Consider the following 17,941-nt stretch of genomic DNA (forward strand, 5'->3'; position numbering starts at 1 on the left):
AAGGCTGAGTTAACCTTGAGCCTGGTGAGATTTGAACTTACAGTAATTGCAGACAGCTGGTGTTAATCACAATGCTATCAGTCTGCTGAGCCACCAGGCCCATGCTTTCAAGCCATACATCGCAACCGGAGAAACCATAGCCTTGACTATACACCCTTTTGTTGTCAGGGTAATGTCTCTGCTTTTTAGTATGCTGACAATACTAATAGGCTGCCTTTAAAAAAATGAATACCAGAATTCCAAAAATAATAACTGTATAAAACAATTATTAGCGGATGCTGTTGTGGAAGGATCTGTCCCCTGGTACCTATTTATACTTTATATTTTTCCAACTTTTATATTTTGTTTGTTGATTTTCTAAGGTGGTTCACCATTCAAAATGATGTTCTAATAAAGACACATCTGTTTGAAATCAATCATTGCCAAAGATTGCTCAGTAGCTGCCTGTATATTTACAGGAATAAGTAACCATGGATGAATTACAAGGACAGCGAAGAAGTCCTGGAGGGAAATCTGTTGCTTTGGTCCTAGATGAAGTTAAATACTGGGTTGTATGTGTTGAAGTTACTAGAGGACCATAATATGTCTTCTTCTCCAATCTCTTCTCCAGTTAGCCAAATGCAACTCCATTAGTGGTGACAAGTGGAAAGGATAGCAACCGCTTAATTATAAAATTGGATTTACTCATATTACTAATTGTTCTGTCTAGTCTTTTAAATGTGAATACAGGTAGTTCTTGACTTAAAACGGTTCATTTAGTGACCGTTCAAAGTGACAACATCACTGTAAAAAGTGACTTTTGACTATTTTTCAGACTTACAACTGTTGCAGAATCCCCATGGTCACGTGATCAAAATTCAGATGGTTAGCAACTGACTGACATTTATGACAGTTGCAGTATTCCCTGTGATCGTGTGATCACCATTTGCCTCGTCACTTCCCGCCTGGATTACTGCAATGCTCTCTACATGGGGCTCCCCTTGAGGAGCACCTGGAGGCTCCAGCTGGTCCAGAATGCGGCCACGCGGGTGGTTATGGGAGCGACGGGGCGCTCCCATGTGACCCCCCCTCCTGCGCGAGCTGCACTGGCTCCCGGTGGTCTTCCGGGTGCGCTTCAAGGTTTTGGTTACCACCTTTAGAGCGCTCCATGGCTTAGGACCGGGGTATTTACGAGACTGCCTTCTGCCACCAGTGGCCTCTCACCGACCAGTATGCTCCCATAGAGAGGGGCTCCTCAGGGTGCCGTCGGCCAAACAATGTCGACTGGAGGCCCCCAGGGGAAGAGCCTTCTCTGTGGGGGCACCTGCCATCTGGAACAAGCTCCCCCCGGAGATACGGAGGAACCCGGACCTGCGCGCTTTTCGCCGTGCCATCAAAACATTTCTTTTTCAGCAGGCCGGCCTGGCCTAACCTCTCTTTAAACTTTTAAACTTTTTAAAAAAATTAAATTTTAAATTTGTCTTAAGAATTTGGGGTGTTTTAAATTTTGTTTTCCGGGCCAAATTATTTAATTGTATTTTAATGCTTTTTAACATTTGTATTATATGTCTTTTATCTGGCTGTTCACCGCCCTGAGTCCTTCGGGAGTAGGGCGGTATACAAATTCAATAAATAATAAATAATAATAATAATAATTAAATTTGCTGGCTAAATTTTTACAACTTACTCCTTTGTAATGCTTCTGTCCTGTGAAACTTAGGGAAGACACGTCCACCAACCTCCACCAACCTCTGGAGCAGTGCTCCCACCCCTCTCTGGCCAAATACTCAGCCATGAACATACATATCTACAAAGAGCATCTTACTTTTGCATCCATGCTGCTTGTCCTCACTTTGCAACTGTAGGTATAAATCTTCCTATTGTAAGCTAATAGGAAATCTTTTGGAAGAATAAAGAACAGTGGTATATGAACATAGGGGTGGGATGGCTCAATGGTTAAAGACGCTGAGCTTGTCAGCTGAACAGTCCAGGTTGGAGACCTGAGCACCATGTGATGGGGTGAACTTCTGTTACTTACCCCAGCTCCTGCCAACCTAGCAGCTTGAAAGCATGCAAATACGAGCAGTGAGATACCATGTTTTCCCAAAAATAACACCCTGTCTTTTATTTTTTTGAACCCTGAAATAAATGCTTGGCCTTATTTTTGGGGAGGTCTTATTATTTTGGGGTGCGTGGAGCAAGATGGGGCTCCTCTTGCCGTCTTACCTGATTTCCAGCTCTGTGTTTAAATATTTTTGGGGAGAGCTTATTTTTGGGGGAGGCTTATTTTAGCGCATGTGCTCCAAAGCCCGATTGGGCTTATTATCAGGGGATGTCTTATTTTCAGGGGAACAGGGTAGGTGCCACTTTGGTGGGAAGGTAATTGTTCCATGCGACTCGGCCTATAGTCATGCTGATCACATGATCTCAGAAATGTCTTTGGGCAACGTTGCCTCCCTTGGCTAAGAAATGGAGATGAGCAGCACCCCATAGAGTTGGAAGCAACTGGACAGGGGAAACATTTACCTTTACATTTACCTAGTAGTCTCAAAGGTGCTTTTTCACGAGGCAACTGGACTTTGTTTTTTCTTTTCTTTGAAGACGTTTCGCTTCTCATCCAAGAAGCTTCTTCAGTTAGATGAGAAGCAAAACATCTTCAAAGAAAAGAAAAACCAGAAAGTCCAATTGCCTCTTGAAAAAGCACCTTTGGGACAACCATGACCTGGATGACTGAGAATCTCCATAGACTTTACCTAGTGTATGAACAATAAATATGCATTAATTATTTTAAAAGAAAATAGTTTTGGGGTTTTTTTTTAAAGAAAATTCTTTCCAAAATATTTCCGTTTTCCAGGTTTGTGGGAGCAGGAACAGACAAAAAAAAAAACAAAAAAACCTGGAGGATTCTTCACTCACCTCTGTTTTATATAACACGCACTTATTCTGGGACTTACCCTGTCATTTCTGTTCTTGAAATTGTAGCTACTCAGTCAATGACTTTTCTGTTGCACCACAATGAATGTGGTTTGGAAGCTGCATGTGACCCACCCCTATTTTATATGAATAGCTTTGACAACTCATTGGCTTATTTTGTGGCTTTTGTTGCAACCGATTAGCACACACTTTCTTTTCAGGAAAGAGGGAAGTGGTGTTGCGAGCAATCCCAGCCTTTCGAAAGATTAGTCAGTCCCTCTCATCTTTCTGCCTGGACCTAAATTCTGGATAGGATCTCTTCTGACCTCTTAATTTGCCTAGAAGCTGTTATTTCTATCAGCTGATATCTGCCTGACTATTTCTCGTGGTGTGTGTATGTGTGCGCGCACGTATGTTAGAGGGAGTTTCAGGAAGGGTAGGGCTTCATTTCCACTGGAAGTAATAACAAGGGAGCTGTTTATAATTAGGATGCTGCCCTGTGAGAACCAGGGACCAAAGCCGTTGCATCAGAGGCTATCTGCCACAAATACGATGCCTGCTGTATGTCAGGCTTATGTTGCTGCTTAATCAAATACTCTGCTTGTATTATTACCGTGTACTTGTTCGGACTGATTTTTTGTGTCAAAGAAAAGGATTGTTTTGGATGGAGTTTTCAGAAAGATGGGCACCTTGGCTTCAAACTGGCTTAGGAAAACCCTATCTCTGCCTAAGGTAAGTCTTAGTTTAAGGCCAGATAGGGGGGTATATGTGGCAAGGAGATGCCAAATTGCATTCTGAGCTACTCTCTGAGGGTAAGTGGGAAAATATATTGGCTTTCTATCAAAAGGAATATGCATTCCTCTTTGGTCCTCGGTTGGCAATTTTTGGATTAGATTTTAGGATTTTAGGATCATCATAGGAAATATGGGGAAGATTGCCCTGCCTATTGATCTGATTATAGAGTGCTATATTCATAAAATGTTTGGCTTGGTTATTGGATTAATCCATCTTCTGGGTTCCCAATGTACATTGATCGTAATCTATACAGACTGGGTTTTGGAAAAGGCTAACCAAGATTTGTGTGTTGTAATTTAGCCAGTATGTTTTTAAAATCAGATCCCCTTCCAAATCTACAGGATGTGGAAAAGGTATTTAATGCCTATGCATTAATACAAGCCAGGTAATATTGTTTCATTGGAGAAAGAACTTTATTTTCTATTTATACAGCACTAACCTCCGGAGAAAAAATAAATAAATGCGCGTTTTGCCATGTATGTGAAAATATTTCATAACCTTCTGTGTATGTCTATGCATGTTCATATAAAGAAGGAAGAACATTTGTGTATCCATCTGCAGGTGTATGAAAAAAACTATTCATAACAGCGTATAAAAGAAAGTACTTAACTTTGTATGAGAAAGTGAAAGAATGTGCATAGTATCACTTTGAGCCATCTGCATTGCGTTCACTTTCGATTAAAATGCTTCCAAAATTCTCACTGAATTCTAAAGATCTGTAATACAGTACTTCCATCTTGTTTCTAAAATAGACAAGATATATGAAGTATTGTTTATTCTGGGAGGTTCTGTGTATTTGCAAGAGACAACAGTTTTCATGTTTTAGAATTGTAGACTGCTCAGAATTACTTAGTAGAGATGGGTGGCCCTAGAATAAAATAATAAAATAAAATAATCTTCACCTTAGTTCAATGTCCTCTTATGAACCATCAGATATACTGGAAGTGCACAGAGGTACATTGGTAAAACAAGAATAGATAGACCTGATAAGATTGGCAATATTGGATTCTCTAGGTTTGGTGAGGTCATTCTCCAAATGCAATAGTTCAACAGTTTTAATAATGTTTTCTACTTTTCATAAAAGTAGAATGTGTCATCCTGCTGTTTTATATGTGTTTGATTCTCATTCTATGTTTCAAGGGATAGAATCCTTCTTGAAATGAATATGCATAGCTTTTGCAATATTGCTAAAAGTACATTATATAGCAAATATCAATACAGTCTGGGGTTCCCAATGAGCATAAAAACCTGCATTTGATATCAACACTATTTGGTGTCCTGATTCACACAACATGCTAGACTAGGTGAAAATAATAGGGTTGGGTAGTTTGCAGTTCGTGTTATGGGTGGCAGTCCTTTATTTTAGCAAGGCCATCGAGTGAAGCTAGAGCAAGACAATCTATGAGATTGGGGATAGTCTCCCAACATTTGAGTTTCATTTCCATAATGCCCAAGAACATGTTGTTGAAATTGTCTGGCAATATGTCTGAACCTGACTAATGCATATTTTTCTTCTTTATGGGAAGTTAAAGATAGAAATGGGAATAGAAATTGTTTTTTTCTGGGAGGCCTCCTGCTTCTATCCTCATTCCTAGCCACTTGCTAAATCCAAAAAAATCAGGCTAAATGGGATGGCCTCCTATGACTCTTGCAAATCAGAATGCTAAGTTGCAGCACGTGGCCCTGTGAATGTTGCCCACTCTTGGGTGAAGCCAATATCTAGATTGTTTCCTTGGCTACAGCTGTGTAAATATCCCAATTGGGTGTGGTTTAGAATTTTAATGTGAAATGGATCCAGCCTATGAAATATTTTTGTCTTGTGGATGCTTCATCACTAGAGGTTTTTAAGAAGAGATGGAATAGCCATTCACCCAGAATGGTATAGGGTTTCCTGCTTGACTTAGAAGACCTCTAAACTCCTTTCTAGCTTTGTTATTCTGATGGAATGGGCAAACACATCCATATCTCTCTAATGAAAAAGTAATACCTTGGTAAAAATTTGTTGTAAGAAAAACAGGATAGGTACCTAACCATGAATTGTATTTGGGAATCCATTATGGGAATTAATTTTGGTTTATTACAACTATAAAGGTTCAGGAAGAATGAACCCGTTTAAAACTCTAAACTGTATAGACTAATAGTTTTAAAAGCAATCCAACCAACCTCCATCTTACCTCTTCGTAAAGTCTTTCAGGCTAAACTTGTCCCGATCATGCTCTATGGTGCTGAAATTTGGGGTCTTACAGAGGCCCCCATATTAGAGAGAACTCAAAATAATTTGTTAAGGAGGATGCTTGGGGTAAACAATTCCACTTCAGCTGCAGCCGTCAGAGCTGAATTGGGACATTTCTCACTGTACACCTATACAATCACTAGGGCGGTAGCCTACTGGCTAAAAATGACCCAGATGGATGCCAGCAGACTCCCCAAAATATGTCTAGAGGAACAGCAGATTTCAAATCCTCAAAGGTATTCCTGGCTAACCCGGCTGTCAGAAATATTGAACCGATATGGCGTAGGGTTCCCGTTGTGTGACACACTGAACCAAGTTAAACAACGGATTAAAGATATACATGGGCAAATGGACATGGCAACCCTTTCAACTAATCATTCCCTTAAACTGCTGACAGCAGTTAAAACAACTTTCACTCTGGAAAAGTATTTACATTTAGAAATGCCATCAGTGGAGAGACAGTTATTTGTTAAGTTTAGATTCGAACTTCTAGATACAAACGTTAGATTCGGCCGTTATCGGAAAATCCCGTATGACAAAAGAATATGCATATGTGGGGTAAACGTCGTGGAGGACACGGCGCATATAATATTCGAATGTAGTCTCTATCAAGAAGTAAGAAAACAATATCTGTCCCCAATTATAAATAAATTTCCCCACTGGAATATAAGCCAAAAACTAGCATTTCTGTTGAGGGCTGACTCTCCTCCCCTGGTAAGAGCGATCACTCGATATCTTAAAAAAAATGACAGCAATACGAGCCAGTTATATCAAAAAACATTTTATCGATTGTAAGGAAGATGAGCTCAGTTAGAGAGGAGCTATCCTATTTGGGTTATCTAGTCTTGGCTATTGAAAATTGATATTGTAAAATTTTAACGTCATCTATCATATATTTTTAAATTGCTATTTTTGTAACCGTTTTACCTTTTTCCCTTTTTCTTTTCTGTTTTGTTTGAAAAGGCCTTCGGGCTATTCAATAAACTATACAAAAGTATGAATCACTGGATGAAGTTAACTTGATATTTTTAATTTATTGTGTTTTCTGTATATCATGCTCCTTTGTCTTGGCTGCTTTGTATGATTACTTATAATTCAGCAAGTATTTGAAAAGAATACTTTTGTTTTAATGATAGAAATTAACCCTGCGTGTCTCTCTCTCTCACACACACACACACCCTCATATATTTCTTTGATTAGAACCCTCACTTAGTGTTCCTGCTGGGGTTATAAAGTCACTGAATAAAATAAGCACATAAGGAATTTGGGGAGTGGGGGGAAGAATGGGAACAATGTATAAATAGAAATTTCCTGCTCCAACAATTTAGACATTTCCTCCTGATATTTTGTTCTGGGAAAGTTTTGGACAAGCAAAGCAGAGTACAGTTCTAGGGACATGAAGAAATCTTGCTGGGTATTATAATGCTTTCTCCTGGTGCTTAATAAGATCATGTTTCTCCAGTAGAGATTTAAAGGATTCTGTGAAATTGCCTTCTCTGAGAAATCTGCAGTATTTGCTGGTTTATTCTAGAATTAAATCTAGAAGCCAAATTTCACACAATCTTCTACCCCCTCCCCCCAATCTATAAACGCTACCAGAGGTTGAATTCTTCAGAGGATCGCTAACTATAAAGGTGTACTTTGTTCAGTGTAATTTAAGATTGCAATTTATAAAGGTCCCAAAAGTCTTTTTAAAAACTGAATTTATCTCCATTCCTTGTTCACAAATTTTTGTTAAAAGATTATGCTACTATCAGATAGCATAGTTTCCTTTTTCAGGCTTACATTTTCTCTCCACTTTCCTAGGGACGCTGGCAGAAAAGATCTGTAATTAAGTCTGAGCATCTTACTGAACGCCCCCCCCTCAATATATTTAATATCTTCTATTCAAATTGCGACACAGAAGGGAATATCAAATTGGGACTTGCTCTGGATTTTATTTTCTCCACTTCTCTGATTTTTCTGCTGTGTTATCTTTAATGAGTATCTTCAATATATTATGAAATGCAATACTATGCAATTGTGCAACTGCAGAGAAATAAGAAAATAGGACTTTAAAAATAAATTCTCCAAATATGGGATGTTTTTCAAAGTGGAGATTTATAGAACTTTTTATGAGCCACCTCAAATTCACAACCCCTCCTATCCCAACACACATCAGATTTTTATCTTTGCTATTCATATGGGGTTTGGAAAATCAGCAGAGGCTCGGTTTCTTCAGTTTTTCTACTAATTGTGTCAATCTGTGATGAAAAAATATGACATTTTTCTCTTTATCTCCCTCTTGATTTTTCTACCTTAGGTATTTTCAAGATCCCCTCAAATTATGCAGGCACAACGTAAACCTTCAAGGTAAACCTCAAGAGTTGATGAGTTTCCTGTACAAAGTATCTTATCTATGGAGCTCCAACCACTGTTTTATTTTTAATTAGGAATATAATCCATGCACTATTAGTACCATTAATGTTTCAACCTTGTTGTAAATTGATATGAAAAACAAAAGAAAGAGAGACCAGATTAGACTGTGAAGCCACACTCTCTTCCCACAATGGTAAGCCAAATGTCTCCAGGAAACCCACAGGAGGACACAAACATTCTAGCACCAACAGTTCTAATTCCAGCAATTACTATTCTGTACTATTCACAAAAGGGGCTCAGTGGCTAAGACGCTGAGCTTGTCGATCGAAAGGTCAGCAGTTCAGCGGTTTGAATCTAGTGCTGCGTAATGGGGTGAGCTCCCCTTACTTGTCCCAACTTCTGCCAACCTAGTAGTTCGAAAGCACGTAAAAAATGCAAGTAGAAAAATAGGGACCACCTTTGGTGGAAAGGTAACAGTGTTCTGTGTGCCTTTGGCATTTAGTCATGTCGGCCACATGACCATGGAGATGTCTTCGGACAGCGCTGGCTCTTCGGCTTTGAAACGGAGATGAGCACCGCCCCCTAGAGTCGGGAACAACTAGCACTTAGGTGCAAGGGGAACCTTTACCTTTACTGTTCACTACTCTCTACTCTGGAGGAACATGATATGTTGTAGAACCCAAAAGTTTTGTCCTCCAAGAATTTTATACTCACACAGAACCATTAGTATAGATCTGTGTTTCTCAACTTCAGCAACTTTAAAATGTGTGGACTTCACCTCCCACAATTGCTGAATGAATAATTCTGGCTGGGGGATCTTGGGAGTTGAAATCCACACATCTTAAACTGGCTGAGATTCAGGAACATGGATGTAGATGTTATTCCAGGGGTGAAATGCTCCTGGTTCGGACCGGATTGGGCGATCTGGTAGCAATTGTGGCAGGTGGTTCGAAGAACCAGTAGCGATGGCGGTGCGAGGCTCCACCCACCTGCCCGTTTGTCATTACTTCCTGGTTTTAACCAGGAAGTAATGTGTTTTTTACCCTCTACACATACGCAGAAGTTTTTGCACATGTGCAGAGGGTCTGCGTGCGCATGTGACGCACGCGGCACGTGCACTTCCGAACCAGTAAGGAAGGTAAGTAGATTTAACCCCTTTGTTATTCTATTTCATGGAGGGACTCTAATTCACCAACATTTGTCTCACAATAGTTTTATAAGTGCTAGAAGACTCTTTATTGTGTTTATTGAACATTTAGTTCTTTGCTACCCACTGTACAAATGGCTTAATTTTGATGTATTCATGTTAGATCTGTATTCTGATTTACCGTCAGGAATTCAAGGCAATATACTCTGCACACCCTCCTGATTTTCCCTTGTTGCCTTGCCCTCATCCTATGATGCCTTAGACCTCTTGAAATGATTATCTGGTGGTGTATTTTCCCTTCTGCAGTGATCTCTGGGAAGCCCTTGGTTTCATATCCTATTTAATCCAGCCATACTTCTTTATGGAAAACTGGTTTATATTTACCAGCATTTCAATTAAAAAAGGAAGCTGCAAGTATCATCTTGCAGAAAAGTGTAATTTTGAATGGAGTATCCTGTTTCCCCAATTCAGATTCAAAAATGTTCATACAAGGAAATTTAATTAAATGTTTTTCTGGAAAAAAATGTTGAGAACAGAATCTGAGAAGCCAACTTGTTAACACTCCAAGAACACACTTTAGAATTGACAACACAAATAAAGTGAAAAAGTGCTTGCTGATAAGTACATAGGCAGATCCTTCACAACTTAACATCTTATATCTCAACTGTTGATTATTCAGTTGTTTTTCTTTGGCCTAGGAACTTGAGCCTAAACCAGGCCATGGAAGACACTTGTGAACTAGACCTGGTATATGTCACAGAACGGATAATTGCTGTCAACTTTGCAAGTTTGTCGGAAGAACAAACCTTCTGCAGCAACCTGAAGGAGGTGGCTCAAATGCTTAAATCCAAGCATGGGGACAGTTACTTGGTAAGAAATTTGGAAGGTTGTGACTCAATTTCATAACTTGCTTTGAAAAACTTTCCAAGAAGTGAATGTTTTCTGGAATTTTGTCTTGGTGTTTCACTCCAAAAAGAGTTGTAATATCTTACGGATACTGATCTGAACTTTTTCCAGAACTTATTTTTTTTCTAATTATCCTTACTACATGAATTGTTATTTTGTGATATGGCATCCCTTTGCCAATTCATCCATTCACCTTTATTATCAATTCTGAAGACTATCTTTTATTATGAGGTAACTCTAACAGGGCCAAGATCCTAAAAACAAAACAAAACAAAAACATTGTCTGTCATAGTTTCTTTTCAGTTTTCATTTCAGTGAGCTGCATGCAATATAATTAGACTGCTTGGTGATGTCAGTAATGAAAAGCTTAAAAACTCATATTTGAAGTTTTTGAAAATTTGGAAAGAGAAAACTTCTATATGTCTGTAGGTATTTCACTGACCTGAAACAATGTATTTTTGGTTTCTGGATGTTTTTCCACCATTCTGTACGAAGCCCAAGATACACCACACAAGCTGACTCTTCTAACCTTGTATATTTCTTTTCTCTCTCTTAGCTTCTTAATCTGTCAGAGAGGAGGCATGACATCAGCAAGCTGCATTCCAAGGTATGGTGGACTGTACTTAAGCAAATAACATTTCCAGTAGAATGGTTGGATGAGAAAGAGAACTGGTCCAGGACAGGGGTGTCAAACTTGTGGCCCGTGGGCCGGATGTGTCACGGGCTGGTCACACCCATTCTGTTTTAGTTAAAGGAAAAAAGTCACGCTATGTTATGTGAAGGCAACGTGGCACGAGTCTGACACCCCTGGTCCAAGACAAAAACTCATAATTTTTTCACAGTTACAGATTAGTTACTAAGTACATTACATATACTATCCTATAATCCCATAAACAGGTATTGTATTCCCTGAAATTTAAGGTCATCAGAACCTTGAAGTGCACCTGTGGGCACCCGTAGCCAGAAATACAGTACGTCTGCAGAACCTAATGATAAAATTACTTAATGTTATGTTACACATATTTTTCAAGAGGTTGGAGGTCTTTATCTGAAATCCCATAAAACCTCAAGGAGTCAAAATGTCACAGATCTGCTAGAGTATGTATATTTTAATGTGTTCTTCCTTCTCCATTAGTGATGACCCTGTGAAAATGAATTTGTGTGTGCTCTGTAATTCAGAAAAAAATCAGCTTTTGGAGCCTAGGTTCCAAAATCCCAAACCGTTTCTCAGAATGGAGAAATCGATGTTTGCTAGGAAACAAACATGTCTGATTCCAGTTGCTATTTTGAATAATAAAATAAGTGGTTTCAGTTGCCAAGGAAAGTGTGGGTAGATTTATGTACATTGATTGTGCAAATTTTCCTGCATGCATCTTTTTGACAGCTAGACAGTATCCAGTATCTGCAAACGAAGGGCTCTGATTTTTTTTCAGACCCTGAATTGAAGAAACAAGCTCCACTGTTTACATATGATTCATTGGACTACATTCTAAAAAGTTAATGTTAACTATGAAGCCATGATCAATTTCATTTACTGTAAACTTACAGTCTTTTAAGACCACAGCCAAGGCAGCAGCTACACTTCTCTTCAGCTACTTTTTGCCTCCAAATTGGGTAATCACGGAGAACTGCCTCCTCTAGGTGCATCCCACTCTTTGGGCCATTAATCACATTGTGTAGCCAATACAAAAAGGTTGTTCCTCAAGCTACAGCCAGCACTTGCCTCTGCCTCTGCTCTAAATTCTGGAAATGGTCCTAGTATTGTAATCTAGGCTTGCCACTATATTTATCAGGTGATTTTGGCCAGAGGTTATTCAGGCTGAATTAGCAAGATGGAGGAACAGAAGAGGAATGAAAGGTGAACTTCTATGATTGAGAGGCAGAGAGAGGAACGGGTTTTCAAACGGCAAGCCTTTTACTGGAGTGGAATAATACATGGAAAAGTGAGATGAATTATACAATGGATTTCATGGCATTTACTTCCTTGATTACTCTGCTTTTGTACAACACTTTTTGAGCAAGAAATTTAATTATTTGTTTCAAACATCCTCATTTTTTCCAATGTTAAAGAAACAAATCCCAAAGCTTATAGGATAGTAATTTGCTAAAATCTTCAGAGGTGTCATGACAGACTCATCTCCCCCTCTGGAGCCGAGGTAGCATAGTGGTTAGAGTTCAGTACTACAGGCTACTTCTGCTGACTGCCGGCTGCCTGCAATTTGGCAGTTCAAATCTCACTAGGCTCAGGGTTGACTCAGCCTTCCATTCTTCTGAGGTCAGTAAAATGAGGACCCAGCTTGTTTGGGGGCAATATGCTGACTCTGTAAAACCACTTAGAGAGGGCTGTAAAGCAGTATATAAGTCTAAGTGATATTGCTATTGCTGGGGTTAAGTCTATTATCTGTTGATGAAGGTTTACAACATTCATAGTCTTCATATTTTAAAAGGCAGCATTTGTGAAACATTTTGCAACTGAAAACCACCAAATAAACTCTTGGAAACTGCATGGATAACTAAATTATACAAATTCCTCTCCCTATATCTTTGTCTTTAAAAGTGTGGGAATTCATGTTTTGGGGCAAGTAAGATAATAATTATAGTTGCATTTGGATATGCTTCCCTATCCCCTCCACTTTTATAGGTCTTTTAAAACTAAATGTTGGGCCAGAAAAATCTAATTCTAAAAGAAATATTTAATTAAGACTCTACTTTATCACTTGAATTATTTTATGTGCACATCATATAACAACAACTCCAATTTAAGAGTTTCTTTTCCCCTGGCATGACCATGGGGATTTTAATGCATTGCTTGCATTCAATAAAGTGTTCAGAGTCATTGCAGAGTGTTCAGCCTTAGATATTTTAATTATTTATACATAAAATAACGAAGAAACCAACTAGCTAACTTACTTGCTGATTAATATATTATTCAGTGCAAATCTCTTGAGCTGTAAGAGGCTAGGCAAATAGATTTCTAGCCCAATGAAATCTTGTCCTTATTTATTCATTGTTGCATTTCCTATTCACTGGGTTTCTTTGGAAATGCTTCTGTGTGATCACTTTCACTTTGACAGCATGTATGAACTCATAACTAGCAACTGTACTTGAAACCTCCTCCTTTTATCCATTTTCAGAATTTTAAGAATCATGTTGCTATTTGTATTATCCCTTTCATACTTGAATTATTCAGTTTCCTACCAGTTGATTCATGAGGATAACCAATAGCACTAACAATAGCACTTAGACTTATATACTCCTTCTCAGTGCTTTACAGCCCGCCCTAAGCAGTTTACAGAGTCAGCATATTGCCCCCAACAATCTGGCTCCTCGTTTTATCAACCTCGGAAGGATGGAAGGCCAAGTCAGCCTTGAGCCTGGAACCTTGAGGTGGGAATCAAACTGCTGAAGTAGCTTGGAGTATTGCATTCTAACCACTGTGCCACTACAGTTCTTGACTCAGCCAAGAAATGGGGACTGAAGGGACAAAGAGACTTCAGACAACTGATTGGTAATAAATGGAGGGAGGATGCAGTGGGGGCATTTAGAACTAAAAGAAGTTCTAAAATAATATTATGCAGTTTGCCTGAGGTTTCCAATCTCAACATTTTTTGAATTAAAGCTTTCCTTGAAGAACTGTGAACAATTTTTGCCCATGCCAATTTTTGTGACTGAGTTATGGTAGTTATTAATACAAGTACTTACATTTATTGATATATTCTTGGGCCATTGTGACAGAACCATCAGCAGGGGATTGCTTGAAAATAGTAAAGATATCCTTTCGTAAAAATAAATGAATTAGATCATCAGCATCATCACCACTCCATTTGAAGCGAAACTTAAAATATTCTAAGATTAGTAACTATGGACATTCTATGTCATCCAGGTCACAGTTGTCCCAAAGGTGCTTTTTTTTCCCCCAAGAGGCAACTGGACGTTCTGGTTTTTCTTTGAAGACATCTTGCTTCTCATTCAAGAAGTTTCTTCAGCTCTGGGCTGAAGAAGCTTCTTGGATGAGAAACAAAATGTCTTCAAAGAAAAACCAGAACGTCCAGTTGCCTCTTGAAAAAAGCACCTTTGGGTCTAAGATTAGTGGTTGCTTTTCTGAGAAGAAAGTTACATTTTTACTTAGAAAAACTAATGCCAATTCTCCCTTGCTTTCTCCACTTTTCAATCAACTAGTATAAATCAGGGGTGAAATGCTCCTGGTTCGGACCGGCTCGGGTGAGTAGGTAGCGATGGCGGCGGGCAGTTTGGAGAACAGGTAGAAAAAATCCCTGCCCCCGCCCCCCATAACCAGTTGAGCCGTGCGATCATCAGAGCCTTTTTTTTTCTTTTAAATGGCTCTGATGATCCAAGCTCTGACGATCCCAGCTGAGTTGCCTGCCGATCAGGCAACTCAGCTGGGATCATCAGAGCCTTTTGAAAGCATTTTTTTACATGGTTTTATGCTTTTACATGTAAAAAATGGTTTTAAAAGTTAAAAAAAAATGGCCACGCCCACCCAGTCACATTACCCAACCCCTCACCAAGCCACGCCCACAGAACCGGTAGTAACAAATTTTAGATTTCACCCCTGGTAGAAAATAATGTGCTCCTTTGACAAAATACTGTACTGATGAAGTTACTAGATGAAGATGGAATCCTGGTTCTGACTTGAGATATCCCCTGGTGATTAAACAAGATTTGTTACCAAGGACTCACTATTGGACAAAATCTTAATAAATCACTGCTGCTTCCATGGACAGGAAATTTCCATTTTGAGGAAGCTGCTGTCTTGGAAATTGATGAGCTGTGAAAACACCCAGAAGGAAACTAAGAGTTGTAGTTAGTTTATAGCTAATTAACTCTGATCAGTTTCATTCCTGCTCCCCTTGCTTCAGTTTGCTGGATGTGTGGAAGAGTTGGAAGGAAGTGAAGACAGAAGCAAAAGCTCTGCCAGCAGTCAAGATTGCCTGGATCAATCTCAAATGTTTTTCTGTAAATGGAATGCGAAAATGACCTTGGAAGACTGGGGAAGGGAGGAAGAGATGCTACCTAGGGAATGATCAAATAAAATGAGGAAAAGCCAGCAATGAGTAATCGGGCAGAAGGAGAAATTTAGAGAGGATCCACCCTAACTTATCAGGTCATAAAAAAGAGGGAGATTTATATTTTCAGACATGCTATATTCTGTTAATGTCGTCTAGCAATAAAATACAATTAGTTCATCTGGCCATGTTTTCTGTCTGGTCTACTTAGGAGGTTGACATCAGTCTTGCAAGTCTGAAAATACAAATCTCCCACCATCTTTTTTTTTTTTTTTACTGTTTGTTAAATTAGGGAGGATCCTTTCTAAGACTTTCTCTGCCCATTACTCAGTTGTGGGCTTCTCTCCCTTTTATCTGATTGCTCCCCAGGCAGCATCTTTCCCTTCCTCCATCTTCCAAGGTCATTTTCACATTCCATTATAGTTTCAAACTGGGATCAAAAGGATTGGGAAACAAAAAAAGCTTGGCAATCTCCAAAGTTCTGTAAGCATATTCTGACGGCTTCTGGCAATTAAAATCTCTGTGACATTATGGCAGTGAACATAGTAAAACAAACAAACCAACAAACCATGGTTGACTTTACATTTATTATTAGCTGACCTAAAGTGTATTGATGTGCCAACTGAAAGATAATGACCCTTCTTTTTTAGCACTTCTCCAAAATTTGTGATGGAATTGTCCAGTCCAAATATTCTATCAAAATACCCACGTTGGGGGAAATGCCATGCAAATATGTGTTTATTGGGGAAGAACCTACAGAAACACATATTACTTTTCACATGAATTCTGCTATCACAGTTTGATGAAAGAAATGAGTCAAACACACTTTGAAAGACTCAAAAGCAATTAAAAGTGAGCCAGTGAAATCCATCTATCCATCTCCAATTACAACTCCACATTCTCTGCATGCCGAACGTCTTTGTGGCATGCAATTCTCTATTCTTGCATAGAATCTGTTTGCAGGGATGCTCCCAGCAAGGATTAAGTGTAGAGAAATTGAGAAAGTGCCAGGGAATTAGGCAAGGCTCCACTTTTTAAAATTGTGTGTGTAATTTGAAATGAAAGTGATTCCCGAGGAGAGTTCTTTTTTCAAGGAAAAAAAATCCTCATTTCATATTATCCACCTGAATGATGTGCATTATTATTTTTTCTATTTAAACTTTTTTTTTTGGGTGGGGCAACAAATTTCTAAGATAAGGTTGATGTAGTTTTGATCCAGCTTGATTTACAAGGGAGGGTGCTGCATCTTAATTTCATTCCTGGTTAAGAAGGTGCCCCACCAATTTCTAGCAAGGATTCCTAAGAGTTGTCAGGTTGTTAATGTTTGTCACCGCATAACTTGCCTTGACCAATTTTGCCAACACAGGCAAGAAATGATTCACAGTAGTGTCTTGAATGAATGAAATAGAAAATCCAAAAGATGTCTTTGTCAGCAGTCATAAACAATAATAAAGAATTGGAAAATAGCTTTCTTAAAATGAGAACTGTAGGTGCATTTGCCAAATGGTAGAACCAATCCTGCAGATTTTGTGTTCTGGAACAACTTGTGAAACTGTCTGATAACCAAAAGAACTTAATATAGAAATCCTTTTATAACAGCTTCATGTCTTTCTTACCACGCTTGGAACCCCTTTTTCTCCTTGTACCACAGGTCCTGGATTTCGGGTGGCCTGACTTGCACACTCCTGCCCTGGAGAAGATATGCAGCATCTGCAAGGCCATGGACACATGGCTCAATGCTGACCCGCACAATGTGGTAGTGCTGCATAATAAGGTGAGAGGAAAGAAAAGGAAATCCCTGGAGGATGGTTGTAGGGAGAACTGTGGGTTTTTTACCTCTGCTTACGTGCCACAGTTAAGGCAGCTAACATTTAGCACAGGAGTCACCAATCTTTCCGATTCCATGGACCAGCAGTGGCGGAACCAGTGGTGTGATGGTGGGGAGAGGGGATGGTTTCGCGCATGCACCTGCCACTTGTGCAAGTGGAGCTTTGCATACTCACACACTTGCCCGTCGCTTGTGTGGCCCAGTTCCCAATGGGCTGAAGACCGGTACCGGGCTATGGATCGGGGATTGTTGACCCCTGATTTAGCAAACAGATTGAATGTGGCAAAGGGAGTTTCTGGATAGTTTTTATTCTGATTTTGTAAAGCAAATACATGACCAGTGCATGTGATCTTAAGGCCAGCTTTGTTTATGGCTAGAAGGACCCCCTCATTCTCCTGACTACAACTTTCTTGCTTATGGCTAAAGAATCATCTTCTGAATTGTTATCCACGAACAGACAGTGTATTCTTATTTTTGGCAACGTTCTATCTGCTATTGCCATGCTTGTAGCAATTTGCTATGCACAATTGTCTATTCCTCCCTATCCCTGATTACTGTAAAGCAGTTTTTTGCAAACTTTGTGCTAGATTTGGCCTCAGCTGGATGTTCAGCCTGTGCCTCAGATAGTGATGAAAACAGGATGTGTAATCTCAGCACTGCTTTCTTGCGATGGGAATATTTTCAGCTTTTTCCACCAAACTTCCTGTTCTCACTGTTTAGTTTTCAGTTTTATGGGTATTATTCAGCACTCTTAT

General features: G+C 39.3%; 1 protein-coding gene across 25 annotated transcripts in view; it reads left to right on the forward strand.

Annotated features, from left to right (window-relative positions):
- TNS1 (tensin 1) overlaps positions 1-17,941 on the forward strand; it is a 398,798-nt gene that overhangs the window by 280,392 nt on the left and 100,465 nt on the right. For 22 of the 25 annotated variants that reach the window (XM_087881674.1, XM_034421770.3, XM_087881677.1 and 19 more), the window contains 4 exons: positions 8,223-8,272; positions 10,124-10,295; positions 10,888-10,938; positions 17,010-17,132. In XM_087881674.1, the coding sequence (XP_087737800.1) occupies positions 8,223-8,272; positions 10,124-10,295; positions 10,888-10,938; positions 17,010-17,132 (396 nt within the window). Of the gene's footprint in view, positions 1-3,064; positions 3,625-8,222; positions 8,273-10,123; positions 10,296-10,887; positions 10,939-17,009; positions 17,133-17,941 lie in introns of those variants that run through there. The other 3 variants (XM_087881689.1, XM_087881693.1, XM_087881696.1) reach the window with 1 other exon arrangement.

The sequence above is a fragment of the Pantherophis guttatus genome, chromosome 1 (assembly GCF_059756535.1).
Source record: "Pantherophis guttatus breed Tessera chromosome 1, ASM5975653v1, whole genome shotgun sequence".
In the NCBI taxonomy this organism is placed as follows: domain Eukaryota; kingdom Metazoa; phylum Chordata; class Lepidosauria; order Squamata; family Colubridae; genus Pantherophis; species Pantherophis guttatus.